The sequence below is a fragment of the Chelonoidis abingdonii genome, chromosome 1, assembly GCF_003597395.2.
Source record: "Chelonoidis abingdonii isolate Lonesome George chromosome 1, CheloAbing_2.0, whole genome shotgun sequence".
Taxonomy (NCBI): Eukaryota; Metazoa; Chordata; order Testudines; family Testudinidae; genus Chelonoidis; species Chelonoidis abingdonii.
In genome coordinates, this window is record NC_133769.1 from 79700516 (window position 1) to 79719062 (window position 18547).

Genomic DNA, 18547 nt, shown 5'->3' on the forward strand with positions numbered 1-18547 from the left:
ATGGCACTTCTTCTGCTTGGTCTTCCTCCCATGTCTGCTGCTGCCTCAGGCATTCTCTCAGCAGCTCATCTTTGGGGGCCATCTTACTGATGTACTCCTGGATGTTCCGGGTTTCATCCAGGACAGTGGCTTTGACGCTCACCAAGCCCCGCCCGCCTTCTTTCCGGCTGGTATACAGTCTCTGGGTGTTGGACTTGGGGTGGAAACCTCCGTGCATTGTGAGGAGCTTCCGGGTTTTCACATCGGCAGCCTCCATGTCCTCCTTTGGCCAGCTCACTATACCGGCAGGGTATCTGATGACGGCAGGGCGTATCTGTTGATGGCGTGGATCTTGTTCTTCCCACTGAGCTGGCTCTTCAGGACCTGTCTTATCCTTTGGTGATACTTGGATGTTGCTGTCTTCCTTGCCTCCTCATCGTGGTTTCCATGTGACTGTGGGACGCCAAGGTACTTGTAGCTGGTCTGTATGTCTGCTATGTGGCCCGCTGGTAGTTCCACCCCATCAGTCTTGACTACCTTCCCTCTCTTCACTACCATCCGGCCACACTTCTCCAGTCCGAATGACATCCCGATATCCTCACTGTAGATCCGCGTCAGGTGGATTAGCGAGTCGATGTCTCGTTCATTCTTAGCATACAGCTTGATGTCATCCATGTAGAGGAGGTGGCTGATGGTAGTTCCACTCCTGAACCTGTACCCGTATCCAGTCCTTGTGATTATCTGGCTGAGGGGGTTTAAGCCTATGCAGAACAGCAGCGGGGACAGTGCATCACCTTGGTATATGCCGCACTTGATGGCCACTTGTGCAAGCTGCCTTGAGTTGACTTCTAGTGTTGTCTTCCATAGTCCCATTGAGTTCTTGAGGAAGGTCCTTAGTGTCCTGTTGACTTTGTATAGCGCCAGACATTCACAGATCCACGTGTGCGGCATTGAGTCGTAGGCTTTCCTGTAGTCAATCCAGGCTGTGCTCAGATTGGTCTGTCTAGACCTTGAGTCTTGGGCGACTGCTCTATCTATGAGCAACTGGTGTTTTGAGCCTCTGGTGTTGTTCCCAATGCCCTTCTGAGCTGTGCTCATGTACTGGCCCATGTGGTCCTGTAGCTTGGCGGCTATGATGCCTGATAGGACTTTCCATGTTGTGGGAGGCAGGTTATTGGGTAGTTGGCCGGTTCTGTTCCCTTGCAGGGGTCTTTCATGATCAGCACTGTCCTTCCTTGTGTTAGCCAGTTTGGGTGGGAGCCTGCTGCTAGCAGCTGGTTCATCTGTGCTGCTAGGCGTTCATGCACTGCTGTTAGTTTCTTTAGCCAGTAGGTGTGGATCATGTCTGGTCCAGGTGCTGTCCAGCTCTTCATGTTCTTGACCCGCTGCTGGATGTCTTCTACTGTGATGGTGACTGGTTTCTGTTCTGGGAGATTGCTGTGCTCTCTGTTCTCAGGTCCTGCAGCCACTTTGCACTGGTGTTATGAGTCTTCTCTTTCTCCCATATGTTCTTCCAGTACTGTTCAGTTTCTGCTGCTGGTGGCTCTGCTGTTATTGTGTTGTTGCACTGCAGTTGGGAGTACACCTTGGATGGTTCTTTGAGAACAGGGCATTTACTTTTTTGGCCTCTGCTTCTCTAGTGTATCTCCTTAGCCTGGTAGCCAGTGCTGTGAGCCTTTGTTTAGCAGTCTCTAGGGCTTCAGATGGAGTCAGGCCCTTGTATTTTTTCAGTAGCCGAGTCTTATCCTTAATCTCTACACCCTTCTGTAGTTCCACCAGCTGACTAACTTCTCTCCGAGTCGCCTTGATCTTATCCTCCAACCTCATTTTCCAGGGTGGGTACATACTGTTGTTCTTCTTGATCGTGTAGCCAAGCATCTCCAGGATATACAGAGGCTGTAGCGTATACCAGTTCATTGGTTTGAGTTATGGTGGTAGTAGGGATTGTCATGAGGGCTCTATTGGCATCTTCTAACATACTATCTGATGGTACTTCTCCACTGAGCCTTGGTAATCGGTCTCGAGGATTGACTGTAGCTAGTTTCTCCATGATCTTATGCCTCATATCAGCTGCTGTGCTCTGCAATGGAGGGGGTGGCAGTGAAGTTTCAGCTTCAGGTGTGGGCTGCACATCCACTTGTTCTTCCAGGTCTTCTTGAGTCTGGGATGTAATGTGGAGTTGGTCTATCTCAAGCTGTGAGAGCAGCTTCCTCTTTACTATGTTGAAGCGTTGGGTAACTAGCTGTTTCTCAGTAAGTGTGGATGTAGGTCTTTTGTCCATCCACAGTCCCCTCATACGTTTCATATATCCCCTCTCATTAGGTCTACTGTTGTAGTAGCATTCCATCAATTCCAGGTTCTCTTGTCTCGTCCATGAATGGTTTGTTCCAGTAGCCCACTTATCGTCAGATTGTCCTGGTTCCTCAACATCTGGCGCGGACCTTGTTAATCGGGCGACGTCCGAGCCGGCATGACTCTCCTAGTTCGTGTCACTCTCATATTTGAGGTAGGCAGGTGAAGCCTTAGGGGTCTTTTGCCCAAGGACCCCTACTGCAAAGGTACCAACCAGGACTTTGAACCCCGGTCTTTGGTACCAAGGGCGGTCTCGGATTTGAACCCGTCGCTCTTAACCACTACGCTATACAAAGGCAGTCTCCTCATATATGTCATATCAAAGGACTGCTAAACAAAGGCTCTTAACCACTACGCTACCAGGCTAAGGAGATACACTAGAGAAGCAGAGGCCAAAAAAGTAAATGCTCTGTTCTCAAGAACCATCCAAGGTGTACTCCCAACTGCAGTGCAACACCACAATAACAGCAGAGCCACCAGCAGCAGAAACTGAACAGTACTGGAAGAACATATGGGAGAAGAAGAGAAGACTCATAACACCAGTGCAAAGTGGCTGCAGGACCTGAGAACAGAGCACAGCAATCTCCCAGAACAGAAACCAGTCACCATCACAGTAGAAGACATCCAGCAGCGGGTCAAGAACATGAAGAGCTGGACAGCACCTGGACCAGACATGATCCACACCTACTGGCTAAAGAAACTAACAGCAGTGCATGAACGCCTAGCAGCACAGATGAACCAGCTGCTAGCAGCAGGCTCCCACCCAAACTGGCTAACACAAGGAAGGACAGTGCTGATCATGAAAGACCCCTGCAAGGGACAGAACCGTCCAACTACCGGCCAATAACCTGCCTCCCCACAACATGGAAAGTCCTATCAGGCATCATAGCTGCCCAAGCTACAGGACCACATATGGGCCAGTACATGAGCACAGCTCAGAAGGGCATTGGGAACAAACACCAGAGGCTCAAAACACCAGTTGCTCATAGATAGAGCAGTCGCCCAAGACTCAAGGTCTAGACAGACCAATCTGAGCACAGCCTGGATTGACTACAGGAAAGCCTACGACTCAATGCCGCACACGTGGATCTGTGAATGTCTGGCGCTATACAAAGTCAACAGGACACTAAGGACCTTCCTCAAGAACTCAATGGGACTATGGAAGACAACACTGGAAGTCAACTCAAGGCAGCTTGCACAAGTGGCCATCAAGTGCGGCATATACCAAGGTGATGCACTGTCCCCGCTGCTGTTCTGCATAGGCTTAAACCCCCTCAGCCAGATAATCACAAGGACTGGATACGGGTACAGGTTCAGGAGTGGAACTACCATCAGCCACCTCCTCTACATGGATGACATCAAGCTGTATGCTAAGAATGAACGAGACATCGACTCGCTAATCCACCTGACGCGGATCTACAGTGAGGATATCGGGATGTCATTCGGACTGGAGAAGTGTGGCCGGATGGTAGTGAAGAGGAGGGAAGTAGTCAAGACTGATGGGGTGGAACTACCAGCGGGCCACATAGCAGACATACAGACCAGCTACAAGTACCTTGGCGTCCCACAGTCACATGGAAACCACGATGAGGAGGCAAGGAAGACAGCAACATCCAAGTATCACCAAAGGATAAGACAGGTCCTGAAGAGCCAGCTCAGTGGGAAGAACAAGATCCACGCCATCAACAGATACGCCCTGCCGGTCATCAGATACCCTGCCGGTATAGTGAGCTGGCCAAAGGAGGACATGGAGGCTGCCGATGTGAAGACCCGGAAGCTCCTCACAATGCACGGAGGTTTCCACCCCAAGTCCAACACCCAGAGACTGTATACCAGCCGGAAAGAAGGCGGGCGGGGCTTGGTGAGCGTCAAAGCCACTGTCCTGGACGAAACCCGGAACATCCAGGAGTACATCAGTAAGATGGCCCCCAAAGATGAGCTGCTGAGAGAATGCCTGAGGCAGCAGCAGACATGGGAGGAAGACCAAGCAGAAGAAGTGCCATGGCAAGACAAGACCCTGCATGGGATGTACCATCGACAGATAGCTGAGGTGGCTGACATTGGGAAATCCTACCAGTGGCTGGAAAGGGCTGGACTAAAAGACAGCACTGAGGCACTGATCATAGCAGCACAGGAACAGGCACTGAGCACCAGATCCATTGAAGCAGGGGTCTACCACACTAGAGAGGACCCAAGGTGCAGACTGTGCAGAGAGGCCTCAGAGACAGTCCAACACATAGTGGCAGGATGTAAGATGCAGGCAGGAACAGCATACACTGAACGGCACAACCAGTGGCTGGCATTGTGTACAGGAACATCTGCACAGCGTATGGGCTAGACCCTCCCAAACCAGATGGGAGATTCCACAGAAGGTTGTGGAGAATAGCAGGGCTAAGATTCTGTGGGACTTCCAGATCCAGACGGACAGGCAGGTACTGGCCAATCAACCAGACATCGTGGTAATAGACAAGGACCAGAAGACAGCGGTGGTGATAGATAAGCAGTGCCAAGTGACAGCAACATCAGGAAGAAGGAATATGAAGAAGTTGGAGAAGTACCAGGGCCTGAAAGAGGAACTCGAGAGGATGTGGAAAGTGAAGGCCAAAGTGGTCCCAGTGTGGTAGGAGCACTCGGGGGCTGTGACTCCTGAAAGCTGGGTGAGTGGCTCCAACAGATCCCAGGAACAACATCAGAGCTCTCTGTCCAGAACCAGAAGAGTGCAGTGCTAGGAACAGCTAAGATACTGCACAGAACCCTCAAACTCTCAGGCCTCTGGTAGAGGACCCGAGGTTGAGGAAGACACATACCACCCATAGGGGTGAGAGGCGAATTTTTTTTTTATATATATATATACACACACACACACAAGAATACATTAGTCTGTGTGTATATGCAAAGCTGCCTCTTGAAGTAAGGCTATGGATTAGTGTAGAAGATACCCACAGTAAACAAAACAGTTACGCACACAAGCTCCGAAATGTACTGATGACTATCACGCCCACTACGTACACATTTCACACTGTTGGCAGCTAACAGTTTAAAGGTCTGACACACTAAAATGGGAAGAAAACAAAAATCTGTATCAGAACATGTTTCAGAACACAAGTATTAGAAGTCAAAAAAAAAAAGGAGAGAAAAAGGTGATTTTGAATGTATGCGCTGCAAAAGTATGGACCAATTATTAAATGTAAATATTTATTTGTGAATAGTTCTAAGTCTACAACAGTAAACTGTTTATTCAAATAAAAGTTTTATTTGGGGATCAGATATATTGTTTTCTTAAACTCATAAGTGTCACTTTGTTTTGAGTTCTGTCTTAGTTCTACAGCAAACCACACTGAATTTCATTAATCAAAGCATTAATTTATTGAATATTTTCCCCATAGTCCTTTCATCCTCCAAAATAAACCCTGATATTTACCCACAAAAATTAATAACTTTTTTCACTGATTTTCACCTGTTTTTGTTGTTGTAGCAATAAACACTGATAAATTCCCAGGAAAAATTAAATAAAATGAAAACTGAAAAGGAAGGGCCCTACTTATGTTAGACGGCACTCACATTACAAGAGTGGATGTTCAATCTATTGTGGAATAATTGAAATGTACAGATGAGAAAAAAGTGAAGCTTTCTGCACTGGCTACTGACTAGAGTAACTATGTACCTTTATTGATGCCTACTGTACTGTCAGCTTTATTCCATTAATTTTCATTATAACCTTCAAAATAAGTTTCTAATGGTATTCTAATGGACTGTCTAAGGTGAAGTACATTTTTTTCTAACCTTTTAATAGACAATTTCAGAGAAATAGTAAAGTGGACATTTTGGTTCATTTTAAATATCATGAAATATTCAGTCTAGAAAAATACTGAGGATGAATGGAAAAATATAATAAAACCAAAACTTCTTGCATTTGCTGCTTCTTGCTTCAGGGAGGTGAGAATCGTACCACTGTACCTTACTTGTCACATATTTCATTGTGACAGGGTTCAGAGCAGTAGCCGTGTTAGTCTGTATCAGCAAAAACAATGAGGAGTCCTTGTGGCACCTTAGAGACTAACAAATTTATTTGGGCATAAGCTTTCATGGCTACTTCCACCTTAATTGAGTTGGCTCATTAGCACTGATCCCCCACTTGGTAAGGCAACTCCCATCATTTCATGTGCTAGAATATATATTCTGCTTACTGTATTTTTCACTCCATGCATCTGATAAAGTAGGTTTTAGCCCATGAAAGCTTATGCCCAGATAAATTTGCTAGTCTCTAAGGGTACGTCTTCACTACCTGCCGTATCGGTGGGTAGCAATTGATTGCTTGGGGATCGATATATTGCGTCTCATCTAGACGCGATATATCGATACCCGAACGCACTTATATAGATTCCGGAACTCCACCAACCCGAATGGAGTTGCAGAGTCGACATGGGGAAGCCGCGGACATCGATCCCGCACCGTGAGGACGGTGAGTAATTCGATCTTAGATACTTATAACGTAGCTGAAGTCGCATATCTGAGATCGATTTTCCCCCGTAGTGTAGACCAGCCCTAAGGTGTCACAGGGACTCCTAGTTGTTTTTATTGTGGTGATACTACCACAACCTGTAAAGTGCTAGCATGTACATTTATAATTTATATCTTATTTATTACTACTGTACAATTATAATTTACAGTGCAGTGTGAAAAGGTGTTAAGAATAGATGGTAAAAAATTGACATACACTTGAATTTTAGACTGTCATGCTCTAGGAATTTAGTGCACACAAAAGTTAATAGCAAAGGAGAATATTTTTTTTTGTTTAGTTTTTTGTATTTTATACTTCAAAATTTTCTAAATGAATTTAGTACTCACCTAAGATGCAGGGTTGATAGCCCTATAAACTGTACTTTTAGAACAGACATAAAATGGTCAGGGCCAGTGTGAGCTTCCCCAACACTGACCTGGATTGGTCAGCCTGCAGTCATGCACTATATTGATCACCAATGTGTCTGTGTTGAAACAACCAACTGGGTACTATCTGTTATGATAGAATGCTTTTTCAGCTGTTGACCCCATGCTACTAAGACCTGGATGGAGACAACTAATTTCAGAAAAGCCACTGACTAATCCAGTGGATGGTGCCAATGCTTAGTCACTACCAGCCAGGGTGAGATTTGAACCCAAGAGAACCTCCCATTTCTCAATTCATCCCAAAGCATTTAATTAACATACCAATATGTAAACTATACCAAGCAATAATTCTATCTACCACTGAAATGCTGTCACCTCTGGAGCTAGACAGGCTGTTTAATAGTTCACAGGAGCAATACTTTAGGACAGGAAGAATAGCACATCCCAACTAAAACTACAGGGGGAATTTTGTTCAGTTTCCATGCACCAGGATTAAAAAGTGCGATGCTTTCTTACAAAACCTGTCATGAGGTTCTAAAATTCTCAAATGCCTAAGACATAAGAAAAAATATATCTAAAAGATAATACCTGCAGCTACAGGGCTCTTCTTCAGTACCATTTTTCTGCATCAGTTCAGATTTGACTTGGAAGAGTTCCACCTACTGAATCAACATTAGCACAGATTCTTTTAGTTTAGTTGCATCCTTTAAGATATAAAATGATAGATTTTGTATCATGTTGCAAAGGCACCTTTTTTGCTTTTATTCTCTTACATAACAGGTTCAGAATACAGTAAAACCACAAACTTTGGAACTCCTAAAATGTAAACGTCTGCTCCGGTAGAGAAAGTACATCTTGGCCAACCTTAGATAATTTATTAGTGCACGTTGTGCAGAGTAATTTAATTTCCAAAATGTATATATCTCAGATCTACCAAGGGCTAGTTTACAGTTCAATTTTGGAAAGAAAACCAAATGTAAAATCAATTTAGAGCATTGTAAAAACCTGAAACAGGTATCTGTACAGGAAAAGGATAAAAAAACCATTCCATTAAACTTGCAACAATAGCTCATGCCAGGTAACCGCTAGCAACAGAGCTAACAGCTTCTTGAAGGTTTTTGGTTTTTTTTGTTTTGTTTTTTTAATAATTCAAGTGGGATTATACATCACAAGTGTTGAGAATTTTTCAACAAAACTGTCTTTGGGAAATGCAGACTCATCAAAATTGAAACTGTGGAAATTTGCCAGGGTTGATAAAACTTTAGCAAAAGAATACTCCCTACCCCAATGGCTGTTCTGAGGTGGGTCTCAGTCTCTCCTGTTGGAGCTGTTACACTTGGCATAAATAATTAAATATTCATTGGTTCGGAGGCAGGCAGTCATCTGGGATGTGAGAGGCACAGATTCAAGTCCCTTTATTTAAGCCTAATTTAATAGTTTCCATTTTGCAAATTAATTCCAATTCAGCAGTCTCTCGTTGGAGTCTGTTTTTGAAGTTTTTTTATTGTAATATTGCAACTTTTAGGTCTGTAATCGAGTGTCCAGGCAGATTGAAGTGTTATCTGAATGGCTCCCCAGAACCTCCTTTTTTTTTTTTGCTCACACTTTCCTATCTAGAAGCAGTTTTGAGAACAGGAAACTATTGGCTAAATTTCCAAAATTAGCAGTTGTGCTGTCGTCACCAAAAATTACGGACTTTTATTTGGCCTACAAAGTGCAATATGCTGTTATCTCTGAAATTTGTTATGAAAATGCAAAGTCAAAGTCCACAATGGCATTGTATTCACTTCATTTCTTGAAGACTAGTAAGGAGAGCTGGTGGTATAGAGAATAGGAACAGGAGAGAATCTAACCCCAAACAGTAACTATTAATTTCACAAATTAAAAACAAGTCAGAAAGGCACAAAACTGGAACATCTGTTTAGAAATGTACTTGTGCCAATTTAATTTTTTCCCCATGAAGCAGAGTTCTTAGTTTGATGGACTGCTGAGAGGATGATCTATTACAAACTTCTACAACTGTTCTTTAATTAGTTTGGTTACTTTTTGGGGCAGTTTATCAGTGTCATCCAAGCAGTAATCTAGGTCACATTTTTGTCATCTTCATCAATTTCTGCACTGAAACATATTTTATGAATGACTCTAGTATCCATAAGGTCAGAATAACACAGAATAAAATATTACTAAATTACGGATGTGCATGTGCATATAGTTGATTACTTTTAATGTTAGATCTTTCAGTGCTCTCTATTATTGATGTAAAAATATTTTATCCCTTCTGATTATCAAAATGTAGAATCTGGCCTGTGGTTTAATGCATTCTGAAAAGCAGTATTTTCTCAGCTGTATTACCACAAACAGTATACCAGTCTGCTTCATTGTCACATCCTACATTTTTTTTTTCCCTTCCTCCTTTCTGTTTGATGAGATTCTAATTTGTGCCAAGAAACTATACGTTCTAAAAAGATTTCAGTAACAACTAGTCAACCTTCTCTTTATCTCAGCTGTTCTAATGCAGATTTACTTGAGAATCCTCATTTCTGACTGTCGGTTAGCTCCTTTGTCATGAATATTTTCTAAGAAACTTTTTTAATAAGACTACTGAATCAGCTGGTCTAAATTTATTATTTTGTAGATTGCTTTTCTCTGAAATTTTAATTTTGTTCCTTGATTATTCTCATTTTGCTGGAGTAATAATGCAAATGTAACTGGCAATGCAGAAGAAAGAAAAAAGGTTGTTGATAGGAAGATATTTAACTTGCATTTGAATTATGCAAGAAAGAAATAAAAATGAAAATCCAATTCTGTGATTTATTTTGTAAAATATGCTTCTTGAATTCTGGCTCATTAGTTACAGCTAAATCAAATTTTGCCATCATATGTTCTTTCCAGAGAAAACCAGAGTAATTGACATGTATAGGCCTTTCCCAGAATTGCTAGCCCTGGATCCTTGAGTTTGAAGGGACTACTTACTCATAAACAAAGTTAAACACGTTCCTAAATTTTCAGGATTAGTTCTTAACTTGGTAAATATTTTCATCTTCAAACTGAAATTTCCCATGTTTGTTTTTCAGTCTGAGAGCAATTTTAAAAAAGAAAAAAGAAAATTTGACCAAAATCATACCTCCATTTTAATGTATGAAGAGAACTGAAAAATCCTTCTGGTGTTTTTTTAAGGCACAGTTGTAGCACATGAGCTATTTGGGGTGAACACTATGCAAGTTTGTTATGAACGTTGTTGCTGGGTTACACATATGTCATTTGGTGGTCTATTTAAAATCTATTTTGATTTGGCCAAATTGTATGCATTTTTAAAAATTGTATTCCCTTTGGGGGCACTGTTTTTCTAAATGCTTTTTATACACCCTGGCAATGGTTTATTGGCTCAGAATGCATACAGATGTAAATTGAATGGAAATTCTTGTTCAAAATATTATTTCTCAAACTTCTTTTGGCTCTGTGTTTCAATGTGTGTTGAACATGATCTGAGAATATCTGTATGCAGTGAGGCAGAACTTTGAATACTCTGTGTGAAGATGTGTATAATACATGGCTGTAACTGCCTCTTTTATGTGTATGCATAATAGCATGTTAATATGCTATTTTTTTCGACAAGATGCTGCCTGTTTCAGTGCAGGGTTCCAGTGAGAGGTTGGTCCACAGTGAATGGAGAAGGGGACCATACATTGAAGAATTAGGATAAAAAAGTAAATATTTGAACAGTTTCCTCATTCTCTGCACACCATTCAATCCCCACACTGAACAAGGAAAGGCTCCTATGGGAAAATGCCATCTTGTAATTAAAGAGTGAATCATAACATAGACGCACTTCAGCACCTCCTGAATTTTGGGTGTTTTTACTGTGCAATGCTAATTTTCCTTTATTATTTTGCATTATAAAAGTTACTAGAATAAACTTCATTTACCAATTTAAAACTTCAGAATCATTAGTCCAATTGCCTTCACATTTAATATGAGGACTCTTCCTCTTTGAATTCTAGCCATGTGCAAAGTTTGAAGTTGAATGCCAAAAAGATCAGAGCCACAAAAAAATGTGTGTATAGTCACATGTATGTGTACAATTAATTAACTTTTGTTTCTCAACCTTGCGTACTCAAATAGTTTAACTGATTTTCTTACAACTTTGCAAAAAAAATTGTGTGGACACAAAGCATAAAAAGTTGAGTGAATAAAAATGTGGTTTAGAATGTAAATACCCTAACAATTGTTAGCGTGGGTTGTACTAGTTACCTGAATGTTATGTTTTGCTATACCTTTGTTACATTTCCAGTTCCCTAGACATAGAGAGAGTGAAAATTCTAGGGGAATTGTTGTCACTCTTCTCCATATCATAACCTCTCTTCCATCTAATCTAAGGGCTTGTCTACACTACCCACCTTATCGGCCAGCAGCGATCAATCCAGTGGAGGTCGATTTATCATGTCTAGTATAGATGCGATAAATCAACTGCTGAGCGCTCCCCCTCGACTCCAGTACTCCACCAAAATGAGGAGCGCAAGCGGAGTCAACAGGAGAGCGTCAGCCGTCGATTTACCGCAGTGAAGACACTATGGTAAGTAGATCTAAGTACGTCAACTTTAGCTACGCTATTCACATAGCTGAAGTTATGTATCTTAGATCGATCCTGCGTGGTAGTCAACCTCCTTCCCTGATCATTTGCTAACATAGGAATAATAGGTCCTGACTGATACCTGTTCACAACCCTCTGGGAGTCTGATCTCCAGGGTAAGGACCTATGTCCCAAGGCATCATCTCTGTTACTTAAATGTACATACTGAGCCACCAGATCATAGAATATCAGGGTTGGAAGGGACCTCAGGAGATCATCTAGTCCAACCCCCTGCTCAAAGCAGGACAAATACCCCAGTTCCCTAAATGGCCCCCTCAAGGATTGAACTCACAACCCTGGGTTTAGCAGGCCAATGCTCAAACCAGATCATGTTCAACTAGTTTTGTATGTAAAATGCAGTAAACATTTATTGGAAAAAATACCGTATTCAATATTCCATTGCAAAAGTAAAATAAAAATTGGGACTTCAATCCCCATTTGTGGTGCTTGTAAGATTCACTTTTTCTTGGTCCCGTCGTTGCCCCATTCCATCTGCTGATAGTTAGCATTTAATGATAGCTCTTCAACAGCAAATAATGCAAAAGACAAAGTGTGCTAAGTATAAAAAATAAAACAACTGTCAAGCAGAGACCCAGATTTTGACCTATGTTAAAAACCTGGGGATTCTAACTCTGTATGCTTTAATATGCATATTGGCTTGCTTAAAAGCAATAAATTGCTCTCTGCTATTATTCATGTAGTACAATGGGGCACAATCAAAGGGACTGTTTAATGCTTGTGCAATATTGGGCTCCTGTTTCCCCTTAGGCAAAGTTGATATTGGTTTCAGTATTTGCCAATTTTAAAGCCCTTATATAAAGAAGCTATAACAGTGAAACATGCGTAAATTTATTAGCTGGATTATTTCCCTCTGTATAGGGACAGTTGTTGGGGTAGTTTGGCAGAAGATCCTTCTGTTTGGCAAGATGTTGTTTTTCTCATAATCTCATAGTAAATTAGTCTATTACTCTGCTATGGGAGAATTAGGGGGGGGAAATCTAGATACCATTTATGTAGGACCTACAACTTCTGCAATGCAGAGCCAAGCATCAGGAGACAGTATATTAACAAGTCTTGTTCTCTGTGTTCTACTGAAGTCTGTAATGTTTGGTATATAGTAAAGCAATAAACCAGTCAGGGCCACAAACATCTTGTACTTCTAAAATGTTTATCAAGTGTAAAAAGACATGTCCTGTAGGGAACGAAATTGTACTGTCAGGCATCTGAAATATATACATAGAGTAAAAACCAAAACTTAAGGGAGAGTAGAGGGAATATTTTAGCACATATGTTTTGTTAGAGAATGATGGTGCTTTTGCAGCTTTAGTAGTTCTAGTTACTTAGGAGATAAATAAGGTTTGTTGGGTTAATGCTCTTTAAATGAAATGCCAAGCAAAAACGAAGTAACACATGGAGGAGAGAGTCTCCCTTCTCAGAGAAATATCCATTTTTGTTTTGGCACCTGTATAAAAAGCTATATGTGCAATTGGGGAGACAGCAATTGTGGTTCTGTTTGTTAGGCCTTTAGATTTTCTTCCTTTAGTGGTTCACAGCAGTGATGTTATGCATACTGCTGCTAAGTTTATTCTGCTGAGAGGAAAATGCTGTATTTGCTGCTGTTTTCATCTTTGGCTGGCTACTTTTGCAGCAGACCTCAACAGCTTGACATCAATGTAATTTATTTTTAAAAAAAGTATCTGCAATAATTACTAGTTTCTTTATTTGTGCTGTGTGAAAACTGTATTGCAATATTGGCTATGAAAGATGCCCACTGTACCAGAATTAGCTGTACTACTTAGGTATCAGAGGTGCTAAGTGAAATATTGTTGTAGGGGTGGGGGGAGCCACACTTCCAAATGACTGTCTGCAGAGCTTCAAATACATTTTACTTCAAAATATTTTACGATGGGATATAAAAGCCCATTGTGTAGTGTAAAATTTTGTGACGTAAAGAACCACATGTTCCTCTCAACTAGAAAATACTTTTAACAAATCTGTGTAGCATGTTATAATCATATTGTATGCCTCTGATCTTGTTAGTTGCCTAACCTTCACTTCAATTGCTGTGTCATTTATCAGCTTTCATATTCTAGGGAGATCTGTGTTTAGCGTAGGTAGGTATACAACAAGCTTCAACCATGAAGGCCCCCTGGCCATGCATATAAACTGGGAGGGTTATTATTTTAGGATGATTTCATATAAAATGTCCCTTGCCCTCCAGTAGAGCAAGCCCTTTTAGTAAAGATTTGTGATACAATTTATTTTTAAACACCATCTTTCTTCAAATGTGACAATTATATCAAATTCATGAAGATCATTGCTATTGAACTTGTCTCCCAGTAAGATGAAATGATAGAGTAACGGAAAAAAATTCTAACACGCACGCACGCACACAAAGATTCTCTGTGGGTTTTCTCTCCCTATGGAACATTCTGATGTTCAAATACTATGGCATGTATACCGTAATTCGATTGTAACTGTTTCTGAATACTGCTTTCTCCTCTTGACAGCATGGGGTAACCTTGGAAATGTTCTCAAGAGCCAGAGCAAGATTTCAGAAGCTGAAAGCGCCTACAGAAATGCCTTGTACTACCGCAGCAATATGGCTGATATGCTTTATAATTTGTAAGTATGCATGGCTTTTCCTGGGTTGGTTCATCTGTGGTTCATCTGTGATACCTGCTGTGAAGGGGGCTATTGATTTCATTGTTGGAAATGGAGATGATGGTAGCTCTGGCTTTTTTGTAACCCTTTTAATTAATCTTGCTCCTTAAACTATGGGTGGAGAGGGCTGCTTTTTGTTTTCATCCATATTATCAGATATCCATGTACTGGTGCTCTGTTTTGATGGGAGCAAGTATAGAAACTGGGGATCCATGTAGCCTAAACACATGGCTCTAGTCTGAAGAAAAATATACAAATCTGTGTGCTCACTGGAAATCCACTGAGCAAGGTTCTGATATTCAAGTCAGTAATGCCAGCATCATATCCAAATTTCTGATCTCCACTAAAATATAAACACACTGATCCACACCATGGGGTCTTTTTTTTTTTGTTTTGGTTGGGTTTTCTTTTCTTTTTTTTTTTTAAATATTGCTATGAGGTCAAGATCTGGACATTGTCTAGTATAAACCAACGATATCTGGTCAGAGTCTGAGGAGTCTGCTGTGTCAAAGTAGCTTAGTATTTTCTTGTCCCTAAATGATTGATATGGATAGCAGCACATATATGCAGAAAGGTCCCCTATTCCAATTTGTATGTGTTGGTATGTGTGTGGGAGCATAAATAAAATGAAAAGCTGAAAGACAGCAATATGGTAGAGAGGTTATTTCTGACTCATTAATCCTTTTAGATAATAAACAGCCTCACCATAGTACAAGCTTATTAGGTAACATCTTGAGCAACTGAGGTGTGATCATATTGTGTAATGTGGCAGTGAAAATATGGCATTGTGGAGGTTTTATGTTTGTGTCTCATGTACTTCCAGCTCAAAGTTGCTCAGTACACAAGCTTACTTATTTTTTTTTAAAAAACTGCCAATGAATCCTGCTATCTCAAAGTCAAGCTGAATATTGTCTTGTGCATCATCACCTACAATACTGAAGGTCAGCTATTTGGTTTCACTGTGCGTGAGGCAGATCAGAATCCAGCTAATGCCACTGACTACATAGCATGAACAGGAGTAAAAAAATAATAACTTGTTTAAATCAGAAAAAAAGGTAGGTGAGAACAAGAATACACACAAGAAGCAAATCTGAATAAGGAGGTCCTTTTTGTACAAAAGCATTTTCTGACTATAACTGTAGTTTAAAAAAAAATTTACAAAGCTCAGTAATCTCATTCCCACAAAATTCTAGTCCACTGATTCACTAAAAGTAAACTTGCCAATTGCCAGGATAAATACAATGGAAACTTAGCTCCACTTTTTCAAAATAGGTTAGTGAGGTCCTGGTATTGCTAATAATTTATGTACCAAAATTAAGCATGACTTTCTTCTAATTGTAGGCTGTTCATGTAATGTGGGTGGAGTTAAGGTTGCACAAGAATTCTCAAAAGGTCATTTTCAGATGCTTCTAACATTGTCCAGCATATGCCTTTTTGGCTGAAACTTAGCATATTTGTTCTCAGCAAAAACAAGAATTTTTATTTATTTATTTATTTATTTATACAGGGAAATAGTTTGAGCAAACATAGTTCACTCATTTTTAAGAAGAAGCAAATGGAAGAAACTATAACAACCTTTCTGATCACTTTTTAAGAAATAGCTCCTGCATCTGAGCAGGAGAAATTTGGCAAGGATGATGGTCCCTAACTTGCAGACATATCTTTTGGTGGTTGGGTGAAAACTGGTTTTGCTTGGATTGAATTATGATTTTTACAACCATATTTGTTCATGTGTACTGTTTTTCCTATTCAATTGACACCCTTCCAGCACACCATTGGTAGTGAACTACATGCATATGTAAGTTGAATAGAGATTTCCAGTTTCTTGGTATTCTATTGGATTGACGTGTGTGTAAGAAAATGAACTGAAATTCCAGTTTGAATATGTAGGACTGTGCAAATAGAAGAAGGAAAAGCTCATCTGGAGCACAGCCTTCCTTCATGCAGTGCCTATATGTGCATGTGCAAGGCCACTAAGGTGAACAAGTGAGGATTCTACTGCTGTTTCGCATACAGTTACACGCGAAGGAATCCATTTTTGTCTTTATTTTCTTTTAAAAAGAAAACAAATAAAACCTATGCGATTCCATACAAAAATAACTTTTCATTAAAGTTAAAGATTGCAGAGGGAAGCATTAAAAGTGGAATATAAAGCATGAATATTGCTGGACAAAGTTAATTCTCTCCCCTTTTGTGTGTGTGTTCTGGTAGTCTTTGGTCACGTAGTCTCATAATCTAATTTGTTAGACATCCACTTCATTTAGTGTGCAAGTTGGACCATGAATGAACCACGAGTTCACAAACAGAACAATGAGGTTAAGCATAAATACTGAACAGCAGCCTTATTCCCTGAGTACATTCTGGTCATGAAATTAGTCAGGAACTTTATAGGGGAAATACTCTGTAGTCCAGTAATTGAAGGCTTTTGAGTACTTCCCTTTACAATCATAACGTTCTTTTAATGTAGCTTTTGATAGAATTAAACTACAACCTGGCCATTACAGATTTCCAATGGATTATGAATGGAGGGAGTAGATTCAATACATTAAGTAAAACACCTTGACAGTGTGTCTCTATTTAAAATAATTAAATTTTAAAACGTATTGCATTACCTGGCAATTATCTTTTTACAGGTTAAAACCAAAGGAATGTAGAAAAACGGCTTTCTAATAAAATACTATATTCTTGAGGCATAAAAGATAAAAATCTGCAGCTTCTGAAGCTGTTATGTCATAATATTGCCATAGGCAGTAGCACTTTTGCAATCCACTGGGCAGAAAAGAAACAAACCTCAAATTTCTAAAGCCTGTAACATTTCAGTATTACTTACACAAATTTACAAAACAGTAAACTGAATTTCCAGGTAAGAGTGGAAACTCATTTTATTAGATGAATATTATGGGTTGTGTCTTGGTAAATACCACTGCATGAGGCATCATACTTAAGAGAAATTGTTCCTCACTAATTTAGAGTTTATAGTAATAATACCATCCTCATTCAAAGCCTGACTAATTCTGAGCGTGTGTCATTTGCTCTATGGCGTCTGCAGCTGATTGAACAGCATAGTTATATAACCCTTGAATAATTTCTAAACTGTTAACAAACAGCTGACTACTTACTTTGAACATATAACAATATATTCTCTTTTATTACTACTTTTATGGAATTATATGGGAGTGAGCATGGAGCAAGGTGGGGAAATTAGTATCCGCTACAAGTCACATTTGTTGCAGAGCCCCTATTATTTCAATAAGTGAACAGAGCTTGCCAAATTTCAGTTTACTAGGTTGGATGTCTTCACTGTCCTACCCACCACTATATGAGCCTTCATATTACTAGGAATACATTCGGTTGTGAGCACTCAACTTTTACTCCTGTAACCCTCCTCTCTTCCCTGGGTTACTCGGGAGCAGGCAACACTCACCTGTGTAGCTGGGCTTCTGATGTTGTCGACATTAAAGGAGATTCTGAATATCTCAGAGGTGATGATGGATAAGAGTGAATCCTTTATCCACCCCTCTGCAGCAGTCTCTTTATTCCTAAAGGAAGTTAAAATTGTTGGTGCCTCCACCTGGCTGGCCCCTGTACACACTCCATGGTGTGCCTTGGGAACCTCCAGGAATAAACCCCTTCAAGTATAATAATAATAACCTGTGGCATGGGTCTAACTCAAATACCAATTATAAATAATATACATCCAATATACTTACATTAGAGCTAACATTCCTTTACTTAATAATTTAAGAAACAGGGTATAACAGACTAAGATTAAATGTCACTACTGATTTAAATCCACAGAAGCAGCTGAATAAAATCAATTAACAAATATAGTATATAGTAATGGTACACTGCTACCATTCACCCCACTCTGGAGTGAACACTCCTCTGGATTTCAGAGTCCCAGATGCTTGCGTGGGCGCGCTTCAAGATTTGAAGCGGGAGACAACACTCTGTTGGGTCCCGTGTATCAGTCTAGCCAAGGCAACAAGCTGCACAACCCCTCTGAAGTTGGAGCTGGCCCCACCAAATGTCAGT

General features: G+C 40.6%; 1 protein-coding gene across 2 annotated transcripts in view; it reads left to right on the forward strand.

The window, feature by feature from the left end:
- Positions 1–18547, forward strand: part of TMTC2 (transmembrane O-mannosyltransferase targeting cadherins 2) — a 374316-nt gene that overhangs the window by 233861 nt on the left and 121908 nt on the right. For both annotated transcript variants that reach the window (XM_032777505.2, XM_075066793.1), the window contains one exon: positions 14359–14473. In XM_032777505.2, the coding sequence (XP_032633396.1) occupies positions 14359–14473 (115 nt within the window). The remainder of the gene's footprint in view (positions 1–14358; positions 14474–18547) is intronic.